We start from the raw sequence: 16,529 nt of genomic DNA on the forward strand, positions 1-16,529 counted from the left end.
TTCTCAGGAGTGAAGAAGTGATATAGATTAAGTGAGAGGTCCTGGGAAACTGCATTAGTGAACATGGACGGCTGACCCGCAGCATGTGGAGGGTGTGTACTGTATACACTTCAACAGTCAATGCACAGTGAGTATAGCCCTTATCACCACTTCCCCCCTCCACAAACACTATGACAGAATGGTAAGTGCAATAGCTTTGTAATTATATAATAACAAGGAACAAATGCATCTTTTGCAGATGTATAGTAAATGTCACAACATCATTATTCATTACAATTACATAAGCAAATATAAGTAATACGTATATAATAAGTACATTTCTTTTATTCATGTCTGTTGCTTAACCCTTGCAAAGCAAATGTTCCTTTTCTTGTGGATCCCTGGTACAGTGACAAACTGTTGCCCCTGCTTCTTTAAAGGTGTCAAAGGCAAAGGAACAAAGGAAGTGAGGGTCATAGCATGAAAACATTACAGAAAGTATTTCCCATCCAACCCAAAACTGAAATTAGAGGGGGAAAAAAACTTTAGTTTCATACTAAGATGACTAATTTAAGTATATGATTGGGGAGTGGGAGAGATTGCTGTCTTTATGGCTTCTAATGGGCCTGTTTTGACACTTCGGATGAGTTTCGTGAACCCATACAGGTTGATAAACACATTTGAATTAGGTCAAAGTCAAGGCAGAGGTTAGGTCAATTGTACCCATCCATGTAATTTGAATGATTTTACATGCATTTCTATCTGATATCACATTATTCAACACAGCCCCTAAGACCTCTACACATGCCAGAAAGTGTAAAGATACACAACTTACTGCAGAGAAATATGAATATTAGTGTCCTTGACCAATACAAAAAAACAACACCCACAAGGACTCATGTCTATCCAACACCGAAATTTCAACTTTGAGCGAAGTTTGCCCTAAATGATTTAAAATATGTATTCTTGTATGCTGTGGTGGAAGCCAAAAAATTTACTATAAATGTTCAAAAGCAAGACTGAATGCTTTAATTGTTTAAAAAAATACAGATGAACCATTGAGGAGAATTATTCCCTGTATTGGTACAAAACGAGACTGTAATAAAAATACGCCTTTTCCTGCATATAGGTGACATTTTGTACCCAGTCCTGACAATCATCTGGTTAATAGAATTATAACTGAAAATAGGCCCATACAGTTCACAGGAAGAATAGCTCTGACCTCTCTGACCTTTGCTGTAAGTAAATCCCACCAAGCTAAATTTCCTTTCCCTGAGCAGCTATGACAATTTCTGTACCTATCTGAAGAAAAATCACAGATCTGCAAGCAGAATGTTTGAGATATTAGGGCTTTACATTACACTGTGTGCAGCTCACATGAAATTACCTCAAATGCCCTCTAAATCTCTTCAGCAGTTGCAGTTAAAATGTCTTGTGGCTATAGGATAAGAATGAAACACCACATTACACTTACTGAATTTACACTGAGATACTCAACACACATAAGCAACAGTTTCCATGCAATTATAATTCTTGCTGAACTCCTTATTTCAGCATTTTACTATATAGAAAGCCAACATCACGGATCTCAGCATCACAGCTCTGGTGCTCATTAAAATAAAACTAGAGCCAAATAAGACACCATGCTCCCCTGCAGAACCCACTCCTTTAAAGTGAATTTGTGGGCCAGACTATAGAAAACACAGAATTTGCATAATCCCAACATGTAGAAAAAGTCATTTTCTCAGCAACTCAGTTACCAACTCTCTGTCATTGGTTTTGGAATAAGATGTCCAATAATATCATATAGATGAGATAAGATGATAACCTTAATCTTTTGGCTATATTTTGAACTTTGAAACAAGGTAACTAGATAGTTCACAGAGCTGTAACTGTTGACATATTATAAACTGACATTTAATATATTTTTATTTATTAGTGTAAAGAGACTACTTGCTTAGAAAGCAATAAATCATAGTAACTATGTTTTCCTCTTCTGTCACCTATGTACTATATATACGTAAACAAATCTATACATCTTAGCAATCTTTATCCAATGAACCAAACTAAAATAAAATACACAGTGTATTAAGCTTACTTATCAATGTGTTATTTCATATCCAGTTTTAGAGTCAGTTGTCCAACTTTTTTGTCATGCAAATTTTTCAATAACACAACAGAAAGTTTTAAGTGGTTCCACTGACCCACAATTGTCTCACGCGATTCTTCCACATGTGACAGATAAATATTGAACTCTAGGATCTGCAAACTACATAATGAAAAATTAATTCTATAAAATCAAATTCTGCTGTTTGTTGGACAAAGACAAAAAAAAATTCCCAGCATTTAGGAGGAGGTCACAGCAAATGCCAGAACCGCAGTGGAAGGTCTATCGTCATCCAATGCCTTCTCAATGGGACAAATTACGATTAGGAAGAAAGGAAAGCTTCCAACGGATTATAAAACAATTTAGAGCAAGAGTTCACATATGGGACAAGGAAGCAAAGGTAAATTATTAAAGTTCAGTGTCTAATGATAGAGAATTTATTTCAGAAAAGCAATTAAATTGATGTTTTCCAGGAATGTTTACAATCCTGTACATGGCAACAGCTGGAAAGGTACCTCTACATTGCTAAAGCTGGATCACTGCACATAATTAAGGAGGTTTTCCCAATCCATTCCATTTTGGTTCTATTTTCCTAAATATGAGAACTACTACTTTAGTATGTGTGCTGCAATTAGCTTACTAAAAATGTTTGATCCACTGGAATAGTTCCTTACAGATTTCTCAGATGTGTAAAGCGATTCTGAAATCTAGGAACTCCACAAGGTAGAAACTTTCGAATAAATATATTTTAAGAAAATCAAAAGCTTTCCTGGTTGGCCTGCTCTACAAATCGGTTCATTCATCCCCAGTTGGAATAATGTGAAGAAAAGTTTTTACAAAGAAACCTTAAATATTTGTAAACTAATCACAAAGACACAACCTGGATATTCAGTTTCCTTAACCTCCTGAGCGTTACACTGATGTCTAGATTTCTGTACCAAAAGTGATCCACTGTTTTTCATGAAATTTTTTTTTTTAAATTGTAGACCTGTAACTTACAGAAATATGTCCCCCTATTTAATGTACAGCGCTGCGTAATATGTTGGCGCTATATAAATCCTGTTTATTAATAATAATAATAATAATAATAATAATAAGGGAATATCTCCTCGATAATGACATACATGCATAGTATTTTCCAAGGTACGCAACAAAAGCAATGTGAATTAAGGTAAGCCACATAAAACATCCAAAACTAACAAACATCTTTGAATTCCAGGTTGAGCAAAGTCATTAGCCTGGCTTTTAAAACCTTCATCCATTTATGGAGTAATAATAGGTAAATGTGGCTCGGTAAAAATTGCAGCTTACAAAAATTCTACTTCTTTTATGAATGTCCAAGGTTTTCCATGTTCTAAAAACAAATTTCTATGTATCGCCAACAACTATTTCTTTTTACATAAGGCAAAAGCATGCAGGATTTGCAAAAAAATACAAGCATGCCGTATCAACACTTCCAAACCTTAACATGAGAAATAATCACACTGAACAGATCTCCACTAAATCACAACCATTTTTTTTCCGCCGAGCTTTGATGGGAATGTGCAAATCTAAATAAATTAGCAAAGCCAAGTATTTCAGTGAACTCTGCTGCTGGCTTGGGCTCAGCCAAAACTCTTCCAAACTAGACTGTGAAGGATAACTCTCTGCACTCTACCACTCTCTATTCTTTCAGCTTTACAAGAGCCGAAAGCATCTTTAAGTAAAACACATTTTCCCCCGCGGTTTTATCTTCCGTCAGTACTGCCAGATAAACTGTCTGCAACACTCAGGCCCAAACTATAGTAGACAATGCCAGCTGTTCCCCGAAAGGATACACCGAGGGTTAGTCACTGGATTGTTACTGTACTCCATGGCAGGAGAAAGCACATTTCAATTTATAGGCCCTGAACTGTCACTTAATACTCATAAAAAAACAACTCAGAAAAAGAGAGGGAAAAACAGTATTTATTGCTATAAAATGTACTTTATTATTTACAAATGTCCAATAAATTATAGGGCTGGACTCCAGAGGGGAGCAAAGGGAAGCCAAGGAAGTGTCATTTTTTCCCTGAGGTGGGGACACAACAATCTCTACAAGCAGTTGAGTCTCTGGACCCGTAAAAAAAAACTTCTAAAAGGCCTGTACCACATGCAGTGTCTCACATGGGGAGATTGCCACAGTCTCTCCTGCAATGTTTGTCCATTTTAAAATTCCTAAAAATGATCTTTGTGCTTAGGGATTTGGTCAGTAGGTCTTTTTTTGCCAAGGCGAATTAATAAATAAAAGGATTAAGATACTTTGCTACTACTACCGACACCAGACACATTCTTCTACTGACCTACATATGGACAAGCCAGACAAGTATAAGGTTATAGAAAAGTGTATTAAAACCTTTCAAAACTCACCTCTGTCCCTTTTTCCAATCAATCCTTACTTCACTGCTCAAAATATTAAACTGTATGTCTGGGGAAAAACATAAACACTGCAAGTACAAAAACCAGTTCATCTGCCAGAAATCCAGAGTGCTTCTAACTCCCTGCAGTGAGGTAACAACATTTCCTCTGTTAACTTTATTGTTTCACAGCCAGCAATAACACAATAATATCTCACCTTATGAAACCACAGGAATCTAAAGACATTACTGAGGACCCAATGACCCCTTAGCAATTCCATCTGTGTGTACACACACATATGAACATATACACTAAAGTATATTTATTACTAGTATGTGGTCTGTTTGCGTTGCATCTTTCTCAAGCAGAAGTTTTGAAGTCTCTTTTATTCTTTTTTTAAGCACTAATTTAAGCCAACAGCCGTGGACTATATGCCAGATGTTTTTAATATAGTTACAAGAAAAACACAAAATAACTTGATAACCCCATGTACTCCAAGAACGCATTTAATGGATGTAATCTACACTTCATCTTCAATGTATTTAAATTAAGCATGCCATTTGAAAGACAGCCGTAAAAAAAGAAACCACATAAAGAACTGTACACCCATAAACAAGAGCTGGACACACACAGGTTTTGTGACGTGACTAATTACGAAGGACTTTCCCAAAACATATTCAGAATCAGAACAATGTCACTGAATGAGAACAAAAGCATAATGCTAATATAAAGTTTACATCTTCCAAATACAAATAACCATGAGACAGTAAGAAATAATCTAAAACAGGCACAAAAAAAAAATCACAGTCTGATCAATTTTGGGGTTTTATCATTTCTGTAGGATTTTTTTTAAGTGGAGCTCTGCACATGAATCAATCAGCAATGAAATGTAAAAGTCAGAAATTTTCTCATCTGTCATCCAAGTATCAATAGAGAAAGCTCTCTAAACAGGGGCACACACACTCCCTAATGCTTGGTGAATGGCCAATTAAACACCTATGACAAAGGATTCCCAGAGCATTCTGGGTTTTTACAACAAGCATTTACACCTTGCCTAATCCCATACCAACATGTTATATTCCTCCAGGTGGTATCGTCAATCCTTTCCACTACTGAATGATAGAGAAAGTGCTTAGGCAGTACGAATGGCTGTGCGGACCCTAAAATTGCATTAAGGGAGGAGATTGTATCTTCCTACTATACATGGAAGCACAGGGTAAATTTAGTAATAGCCCAATGCAGCTTAGGATTAGGGTTTTTTGCCATTTCAGTCCAATCAGAATTTCCTGCCACCTCCTGAACCAGAGACACAACAAAAATGAAAAAAATCTATCCAAAGAAAGGAAAAACAAAGGAAGAGACAGTTGTCCCCAATAGAAGATTCTTTTCAGCTCCTGTATGTGACAATGGTTGGAGTTAAACTCCAAAGCAAAGCCCTTTACCCCATTATATTCCAAAAAAAAAAGTTTTGGGATAATATTACACTTTTTTTCTTTACACTGAATGCAGACATTTTTTCTATTTTGCATGGCATATATTCAAACTCTTCTAACATCCCCTTACTGAAGAAGACAGTTCTATTTTTAGTTTTCAGAAAACTCATACAAATGTGCACCAGATCAAATATTTTAAATTCTGAAACGCCATCTAAGGCTTTGTTAATTTTATAAGCCGCTGTTTAATATTGGAGCAACTTGTGTTTTACTTTTAGTTGTTCTTTATTGTGGTAAATTTTATATACACTGTTCCCAGAACCGCATGCAATAAGCCGGACTAAATGTATGGAATGGGTGCTGGAAAACAGAGAGTCTTGTATGGAACAATAGCTGGAGCAACCTCCAGAACATCATCACTTTGGAAAGGGAACTCAATGAAAACCCATTATTTTGACTATTTTCCTATCCTATGTTGCTGTCTTTCTGCTCATAAAAAAGCCCGAGCTGCCTGGCCCTACTTATCCACAAACTTGTAAAACTTCAAAAAGAACTTTTGAGAATTTAGACTACGTGCTGCCATCCTAAGCAGTACGAAGATGGAAATAGATTTGAATGAGTGGTCTACAGGGGAAAAAACACAGCAACATTAGAATAACAACGAATGGTAAAGTTTATAGAATTTCATTGAAACTCCAGAAGCTGTTTAACATTTTCAAAAGATAGTAAACAGTGTGTCCTTTTTCTACCTGAATGTAACTAGTAATAGATTAAATTGCAGTCTTTGTGAGGGGTAGATCTAATACCAGATAATAAAACTTATTTTGGTCAATGCAGAACTGGATAACCCTCTTCAACCAAGTCATTATATTTGCTATTAACCTCCATCTATGTTGAGTTCTTTGGTAGCAACTTTTATTTATTTATACATTCATATAGTCCATAGTCACTCATTGCCACAAAAATACCATATAAATTTTGCAAAATGTTTAAATTAGTTCACTAACAAAAATACTATTGCTTTCTATTTCAGAGGTCCAAAGAGCATCAAACAACAAGTAATTTTGATTGTAATAGTTTTTGTTTGGCTGTACTTCAGCCTTAAACCAACATAATATAAAGTGATAAGATGATGGGAATGGGATGCATCTCATAGACAGCTTTGGGTGTCTATATAACCTCCAGCTGTTATTAATAAACAGGAAGACATATTCACACAGTTAGGGACAGCACACTGTAGGATTTGTAACTCTTCAGCAAAGGGTTGATTTCAGTATTTTCTACCAGATTCGACAAAACAAATAATTTTCTATATAAACTATTTCAAAACAACACTTACAGTTTATCAACAAATATCGAGTCAATGAGAAGCGCTCCTAATAATAAACAAAGCAGTGTAATGACCACTAACAATTTAAGATTATTTCCTCTAAGACAAGAGAATTATGCTAATACGTAATAAGAATAAACATTAAAATGAATTGTACGTCTGTGAGATGGATGCAGCCCCTTTAGCTTTTCAGCAGATGCTAAAATACATCTGAAAATGACATCAAAACCCAGCTGATTCTACATATTAACACCCACAAATGTGCAACTGTAACTACCACCCACTTTCCCCAGGGTGTTGTTACCTTTGCTTCCACTGAAAAAACACAAAAGGAGATTCCAAGAGATAATCTTTCTAACTACTTCCTTCCTAATTGCAGTCCACTCACAATCCTAAATAGGGCAGTCTACTATTTAAAGAATCAAAATATGATAATTATATTTTAGTCACATTAAGCCATTCAAATTGCTTTCAGGTGTTTTTGTGTCTGCTTCTTAGACATATCCACCCTCTAAGAGTGAAGTTTTCATTTCAGCTGTAAGGTGTTAAAGGTGGGATAAAAAATTCAGAACCAAATTTTAACGTAAAGTATTTTCAGTGAATATATGTTGAGGTATTTTAGCATTTACTTTAAAAAAGGGACCAGTTGCCAATAAAAAAATAAATAAATAAATAACTTTTAAAGAAAGACAAATTCACTTGCCTCACTGTATCAGGTTCATTGAGTGCAGGTTGGCAGTGGCCTTGTAAGGTGACGCCTAGCATTTCAGCAAGATTAAGTCACTAGGGACACTGGTAGGCCCAATGTGCCTCCTGGCTGTGTCGTAAGTCACTGGGTATTGTAAGTCCAATGTGGTGAGACTAACTCCCTGCAAATTCTCTGCACTGATATTGTTAGCTTGGCCTCTTATTGGCATGGATGGAGAGTCCATTTCTTATTGTCCATTAATATAATCCATTTCTTAAATGTATTTTACATTGTAGGCCTGTAATGCATAACTCACCGAAATATGTCCAATATTTAATAAATGTAATAAATTTAATGATAAACTTTAAGTTCAAAAAACACAAAAATCTGTTAAAACAAGGGTGCATAAATAAATATATATATATATATATATATAATTATTACTTTGTATTGAATTCAATACAGTTACTTTGTATTAAATCCAATACAAAAGTTTTTAAAATTCATGCCACACTCCCACACGCACAGACGTCACTGGAAACTCCCGGGAACGTCAGCGCACTTGCTGGAGGACAGATCAGACGAAGAGTACGCAGCCAAAGGATGGGATCCAACCGGCAGGACACTGGAGGATGCCGATAGGACCAGGTAAGTCTTTATTTTTCACTTTTTTAGCTACCCTGAGTGTGGCTCAGGGTTACCACTATCAGCAGGTTTTTTTTTACCCCAAGCCACAATCGGGGTTACCGCTCAGGAGGTTAAGTCCCCACAATACCACTGGTATCTAAACACATATTCTTATTGGGGGGGGGACCTGGTCCCTGAGCCATGATACAGACCTTGCTTACTAGATCTGGCCTGCAGGCCTTAATCGCTTAGCTATCAGGTGGTCCACCTTGTGCTAATACAGGATTTAGCAAAGGTAGTCAAAAACATTGATGGTAAAGCCAAGGAGATAGCAGGATCTCTCCCTGAGCAATTTACAACTGAAAAGGGATAGAAATTTTCAATGTCAGCTCTTTTATCAAAAGGAGGATTATGAGGATGGGTAGTAAAAAATAAAAATAGGGAAACTGAAGATGAAGTTACCAGAACTCCAAAATACAGAATTTTTCTTTTAATATGAAGGAACTGTGAAAACATGGTAAAAGGCTGACATTTTGGGGCCATGCAGGGTCCTTTCACAAGGCAACATAGTGATCAGGAGAAAAATATAAGACAAAAAAGAATTTTGCAAGGTCTCAATTGCTGTATTGGAATATCTCTACTTCCTATGAACTTATTCAATTTACAAACTCTATTACCACATCCCAATAACGTTCCCCTTACATTACATAAAAATGCTTTAATCCCATCCTGGATAGATCCTCCCTTAGCTTTATTCAGGTCTGAGGCATGTAAGCCTGTTGCCGGTATAGTTTATGCGAATTTTGACTGTCCATCCATATATTCCGTTGAACTGTGTTGAATTGATAGGTCTAGAGATAGGATAGATAGGATGGAATACTAGGGATGCACACCTTTGTATTGCTCCTTTCGAATGTTTAATTATATATATTCTTAACTGCTGATAAGGTTTCCCTTTCCTTCTCCTAAAAAAAGGAGTTTACTAAAAAAATAAAAAATAAAAAAAAAACACACACACAGCCAACAAGAAAAAATATGTCATGCAAAAAATTCCATTCAGATAAATCATAGGGAAAGCTACATCTTTCTAATGGTGGTTATAATATATGGGGAAAACAGATGTTTGGGCTTTGAATAGTAGTATACTCCAACAAAGCTCAGACAGCCAAAAGTACAACATACACAAAAAAAGTCCCAAAACTTATCGCCAATTTTTTTGGATAAAATGCCCAAGAAAATATGACTTACAAATGTGAAACAATGAAAGGATAACCCTTTAGATTTTCCACCCAACATACAAGTACTGTCTGGTATAGTCAGTCAAATGATGAGAACTGGTAACATATTTTACAGGTTTCTTTTTAATATCTGCAGATGCAACAAATCTGCACATATTCTACCTCACAGTATTTATCAGCATTGGTGACAGGCCTTCTTCCTCAATGGGTTTGGAATGTGGAATATTTTCGTTGGAGAGACATTATTGTCTATTTACCTACTGGGTATTCACATATTGAAAACTGGACTGCTACAGCCAAATACACATAAGCAAATCAGCTGCAAATTTTGCACTCAATTTTCTGGTTCTAACCTAAGCCCTAAATTCCTAACAGATTATATGACAAGCTTTAGAAAGCAAGTAAATCTGTCTGAATTGTTATTATAAAAACAAATTTTTATTAAGGTAATTCTGGCAGATAGCTGGGTTAATGTGTGGTAAGTGATAGATAAATGAAAGCCTCCAGGGTACTTATCTGAGCAATGTTTAAACATGACAGAGAGGACTTTTTAGAAAAAGACATGAAAATGGAACAATACATTTATGTACATATAACTTTGTGAGGGCCCTTGAGAAAATTCCATCAGTCAGCATTCTGGAAATGTGACTTAAGAGAATTAATCAGTCAAGGTGGATCACATTATTTACATGATCTGTACAGGTTTATAAACTGATCTAGGTACAATCGATGTTGTTTTTTCATTTACTGCAGTTAAGTATTTCTGATTTAGCTTTTATGTCTTTCAGTGCTGTTTAGGATGTAACAACAATAAAGATGCTAGTGTAGTAAGTCATGATGAAAGCCAAGCATTTCTGAAAAAAAGAGAGCAGACAAATACGGAATATAAATAGCCATCTATGCAATGTGAGTCATTATATTAGTATTGAAGTTTAAGTTAATAATGAAGTTCATTCAAATGTAGAAGAATAAATAAAGCACACCACTGACCTGCAATTTAAAAAGTGCAACCATGTAAGACAAAATCATTTACAATATATACATATAAACACAAGAGGTTTCCGTATTGAACACTTTATTTGACCTAACCCTTAAACCCCCTTTCTAAATGCTAACCTAATCTAATTTAGGATTAAAACTGAACACTTAACCTAACGCCACCATCAGACCTTTCTCCCGACGCTAACCCTTTATTCAATCTACAAGGCATTCTCCCTACTGATCACTGTGCTAACGTAATGTGAGTTGCAGATATAATATTTACAGCAGGGTTTCCCTAAAGACCTGAAATTTATTTCACTGGGTCCCCGTGATAAAATGGTTGAGAAAGGCTGTACGAACCCCTAATGACTAACATTAAACGTGACCACCAAGCTTCTCTAAAAATAAATTGTGCAGTATTACAAATGAACTGCTGGCAAACAAACACACAGATGAAATACATAAAAGGGAGTAATATATACAGGTCATCACTCATTCATATGTGGGCATTACACAGGTCATGGGGGCAACAAATAAGCAGATAAAAGCTCAGTTTTTGAAACACATCAGAAAGGGTGAAGTCTTGGCAAGGTATGATCCAAACACCTTGGTTAAATAATGATTGAGCTTAGTTGGAAGCATTGGAGCGATTGGAAGAGTTTGAAAGAGCTCTCCTGCAGCACCGTAACAGTTTGCCAAGAGAAGAAGCCAGTGGGGCTTCACAGGAATTTTAGCCAACTCCTACTCTACAAAAATTAAGTTCTGTCTAGATATTAACACAACTAAAAGCAAGAGGTTTTATTTTAAGATTAAGTTAGCATGATGACAGGAAAAGGTAAGAACAGACCAGAAAGGCAAAACAAAAGCAGGTTCAACATCATCCTCTTAATGTGATGGATGGCTTCACTGACTAATAGGAAAGCATGGGAGGAAAAAGCTGGGCCAAGAAGACTCTTGCCAGGAAAGTCAAGAATTGAATCATATGTTCATTTATGTACACACTGTACACATATTTGAAGATAACTTTGGCTCTGTACTTACATGCAAAGTCCAACATAGTAAGCCCAAACGTTTATAAGCCATACCATTATGCGACCATATGTCTTCTAGCAGCTCAGTCAAGCGTAAAAAAAAAGATGTAAATGGAGTCTCATTCTCAACATGCAGCTTAACGCAGAAACATTCAACTCACGTCAAATGAGATCACAAAAAAACTCGTAAAAACTCAAACTCTGTTCACCTTCATAGATTAGTTATATGTGGAATATGAGGGAATCACAAGCTGGACATCTTTAAGCATTTTCACTAAGCATTTTTCATGTATTTAAGTGGAATCCCATTAAGTATTTCAGCTTTACCTTGCAAGCATCTACCAGAAATTGAAGTACTAGTATGGGTTAAACTGCATTTGTCACTGTTACACTATTATGACTTTCTTGTGTGAAGAGAATAGATACTATATTTCACCGATACATTTAGACATAATTTCATATAGGCATACACATGCATAAACACTATAAGCAAAAAACACAAACACAAATGTTGGATGCATTTTTCTCCTACCATCGCACTTTGTTCCAGGTCTGAGTGGCTCCGAGTGGTGATCCTGCCACCATGGGTACTTGAATGGGGTTTTGATTTTTGTTCATGATCATGTCAAGTTTCTCCTCCAATGATTTGCAAGTAGCCTCCAAAACCTGCAGTTTTGATTCGATGCTGTCTAGCCTTAGGCAGATGGTCTGGTTAATTGAGAACAGGAAAGACTGCAAAAGAAATGCAACACTGTAAAACAGGGGTGTCAAACTGAAATACACAGAGGGCCAAAATTAAAAACTTAGACTAAGTCGGGGGCCAAACTTGAAATTTATTAAAAAAATTGAGGAAATTTACTACTTCGTCCATAACTAACAAAAAAAAAAACCTCTACACACTTTAGGGTTGAAAAGACTAATTTCTATCTATCTATGCAGCTGTGTGTTGTTCATCCTCTCACATCACAAGTTTGTCTGACACTAAATATTACACTATGCAGTCTCTAATGGACTGAAACAAACACAATGCCCCTGATAGTCAGGCACCATGTGATCATTGCCTTGTGTCACATGATGGGTGTACAGGAATAATGTCTGTGTATAGCATGTATTGAAAATGATGATGTGAGGTAGTAACATAGAGATTCATGTGAATCCTGCCATGTGTAGTGAAATGAATTGAGATTCTCTGTGCATGTTCCGGCACACTATAATAGATCCTCAGCCTAATACTGACTGTAAGTCCTCCTAGCTATGTACTACACTCATAGAAATACAGTTGGGATGATTAAACCCATTGTTTTCCTGCTGCTGGTACTGCTTGTTAAAGAAGATTCAAATTACCTGCTGTGCCGCTTTTATCATTTGCATGCAGAACTACAGTTTCAATGCATCACTGTGAACGCGAGTGATGCCGGGACTACAATTCCCGGCATTACTTACGTCTATAGAACAGTCAATAGAACAGAACAACAATGCAGGGCCACGCTTGGGCTGCTGTTCTAGAGACACAAGTGATGCCGGGAATTGTAGTAGCGGCATCACTCGCTGCAATGTGTAGTAGCGGGTGGGCGGGCCAGATGTAATTCATTTTCTTTTTTTTAGGGGGGGGGCCAAAAAAAGTTTGACACACCTGCTGTAAAAGATAACAAGGCAATGTCCACAAAAGAGATAAAATTAAGTCTATTTCTTCCATCTATTGATAAAAAAATATGTATTATAAGGTTTTAAATGTCAAGTGATAGCCACACTGTTCCAACAGCCATTCCACTGTAGTTCAAGCAGGCACATTTTACATGAGTGTCAACTCTGCTCTGAGTTTAGGAGCAATGCAGCAATGTTGCCACCCCGCCACAAACAGCTGCATTAAGTGGGTTTCACTAGCTGAAGCAACAAGTAATGGTTGGGATTTGAGGCCATTGTTCTACTTTATATACCAGACAATGTACTCAAAACTAACTTGCCCTGCCTATTTTCCTCCTACCACTGTCAAGGTTGCAGAATGGAACAACAAAGGGAGAGTTATGACTTCAAAGCAACACTCTAGGAAAATAGCCTAATAGATTAAATACACATAGGTAAACTGATTTCAATTCTATTTCACCAGTCTTCTGCTTTGCACACCCCTCTCACACTGCATACCCTGGAAGATCATTCTACTGGTATCTATCTTAGCTTAATAGCTTCCTTTGCTGTCTTCTCATTGGACAAATAATTAAGTTAATATAAGTTAAATACTATCAATGATTCATTAACCAGGGAGTGGTGACAAGGTCAGCTGCAGGGCTGATGGTGGTGAGAACTGGGGTGCTTTCTTCCTGGCTGTGTAGTGTACCACAAGGCTGACTGAAAACAAGTAAATATGCTTTGTCTGTGCTGGCCTGTTTTCCTGGAGTTTTGCTTTTAATAAGAAATGCTATACAAAAACTATTACTTGAATTTAACATTTATTAACTATACAGGTCCAATTTCAATTTAAACAATCTGTAGCTTTTCAAAAATAACAGCTACCAAACATGTTACTAGTTACTAGAAGCTAATCAGTCATTTACAAACAGTTGCTTGACAACTGGGATTTCTGTTACATGTCTGACAGTAGATATTTGTCCGACATAAACTTGGTGCAATGGGAATAGTGAATACAATCATAGGGCCAATGGGACACAGCCTCCATGTAAGAAGAGAGGAGTTCACTTCCCATGACCTTTAATATAGCCTAATATTTACAACATAGGAACTGAAAGCTTAAGTGTCCTCACTAGGAATATTTATATATAAAAGTCATTAGGCTTACTGCAATGCCCTAAAAATCAAAACGTATATTACAAACCTTGCTGCATATTCCAGATGTCTAATTTTCAGAAATCTACCCAGCTACAAGATTAAGCTGGGCCATAATTTACTTTCATTCTTTACAAGCTTGCTGACAGAGAAACAGAGGTAAATGCAGCAAAGTAATCTCTACCTTTGCACAGAAAATTATTTGCATTAAAATCTCATTTGTAGAATACATTTGAGAAATGCCAAGCTTGCCATCTAGTGGTAGAAAGAAGGCATGACAAAATGAAAATTGTTATCTATAAAACCAATAGGTTTGTGCGGTGTGTGTTCACGACACAATACATCATTTTTTTATGGTCTAATTTCACAGCTGCACAATGTGATTAACACATACAGTGCAAATGTTACGGCTATTTAGAGTGTTTCTTTTATCCCGAAGAAAGAGCAGAAATGGCCACATGTAGTAATGTCAGGCAGGGTGGATTGTGCCTGATAACTACCACCAATGCACTGCCATTGACCAGCAATGCACGGTGGAGGAAGAGGTTCAAAACAGTGCCACTCACAAGCAATGGGGGAACGAGGTGGGATGGAGATTGTGTTGCATACCTAACCACAAATGCTGGGTTGAGGAAGTGGGTTAACAGAAGTTCCAATGGCTAGCAATACAAGGTAGGTATGGAATGGGTTGCTCAACCCCTTCATACCTGACATTACTGATGATTAATGTTCGCACAGTCTACATTTTGAAAAACAAAAAATAGCTGTAAACTGACCAGAATACGGGCTGAGAGCAAGCATAACACGCATATAAGTGTGGCCACATTAATAATTATTATGGTAATAATTATTTCTAATGTTAATACCTAACATTTGTTAAATACAGGTCTTATTTTACAAGTTGTACACATGTAGCTGCAAGCATTACCTACATGCACAGTGGAGATAGCTCACTTTTGATGGGTGACTGTACCAAAAAGCAGTTGTCACCTCCCATTCATCTTTCTGACTGGAAAAATAAAGAGTGGAAGGAACACTGAAGCAACAGCACTGAATGGCCATGAAGCTTGTATTAGCTCAGAGTGCCTTTCTTCCTTTTGTCTAAGGGTGCTGAACAAAAGATTGCAAAGGTTGATTATCAAGATAGATTCAGGTCTAGATGCTACGGTTTATTACATGTTTATTATACATGTTGTAAAATGATTTATTTTTAGTATTTACCTAACAATAATTTTAAATAAATTAAAAACAATGATTAGTGATAGGTAATGAGCAAGCTTGTACTTGTCAGTAGCGGCAGAATGAAAGATGGCACTCAGCTGCTGACTCTGCTAATGTTGTTCATATGATTTAGATGAAAGTATGGGAAACACTAGCTAAAAGGGAATTATTTTTTGTGTCAAATGGACCCCTATTAGAAGGAATCTTTAAGCTCCATAAAGTGTAAAGAAAGAGAAAGTGTTACCTCTGGGATGCTTCTTGCCACTCAGGTCCAACGCTTTCATATTAAGCTCGATTTACTGTGTGAAAATGAGCAATGGCAGGAGAGCACTTAACTCCTCATAAAGTCTAATGCCACTGGCGTGACTTGGACATAGAACCAGCCATAGTTCTTATCTTCCAGAGATTTACACCTCGGGCTATGTCTCGGTTCCAGACCAGCAAGCACAGTTATCCCATTACAGCCTGTCTCTATCAAAGAATAAACTACATAAATAAGAGGTGAATGTGAAAACCTTTATGGATGGGTCCTGACAGTTGATTTCTATTCGTTGTCGTTTCAAGGAAGGCGACAAGTCGTCCTCTGTTACTTCATGATTTTCTAACATGACTGTGGAGAAAAAAAGAAAAATAAATTAAACAATAATTGTGATAAGAATGTCACAACATACAATTATCTAGGCGGCAGTGCCACTCAGGTTGGCCACTTTGTAAGCCTTTGTTTTGTGGCTGCAAGT

The 16,529-nt window shown here is 36.6% G+C and overlaps 1 protein-coding gene across 2 annotated transcripts in view; it reads right to left on the reverse strand.

Annotated features, from left to right (window-relative positions):
* BANP (BTG3 associated nuclear protein) overlaps positions 1-16,529 on the reverse strand; it is a 210,087-nt gene that overhangs the window by 166,737 nt on the left and 26,821 nt on the right. For both annotated transcript variants that reach the window (XM_072421339.1, XM_072421340.1), the window contains exons 3-4: positions 16,308-16,402; positions 12,323-12,522 (exon numbers count right to left, since the gene is read on the reverse strand). In XM_072421339.1, the coding sequence (XP_072277440.1) occupies positions 12,323-12,522; positions 16,308-16,402 (295 nt within the window). The remainder of the gene's footprint in view (positions 1-12,322; positions 12,523-16,307; positions 16,403-16,529) is intronic.

The sequence above is a fragment of the Pyxicephalus adspersus genome, chromosome 9, assembly GCF_032062135.1.
Source record: "Pyxicephalus adspersus chromosome 9, UCB_Pads_2.0, whole genome shotgun sequence".
NCBI lineage: Eukaryota > Metazoa > Chordata > Amphibia > Anura > Pyxicephalidae > Pyxicephalus > Pyxicephalus adspersus.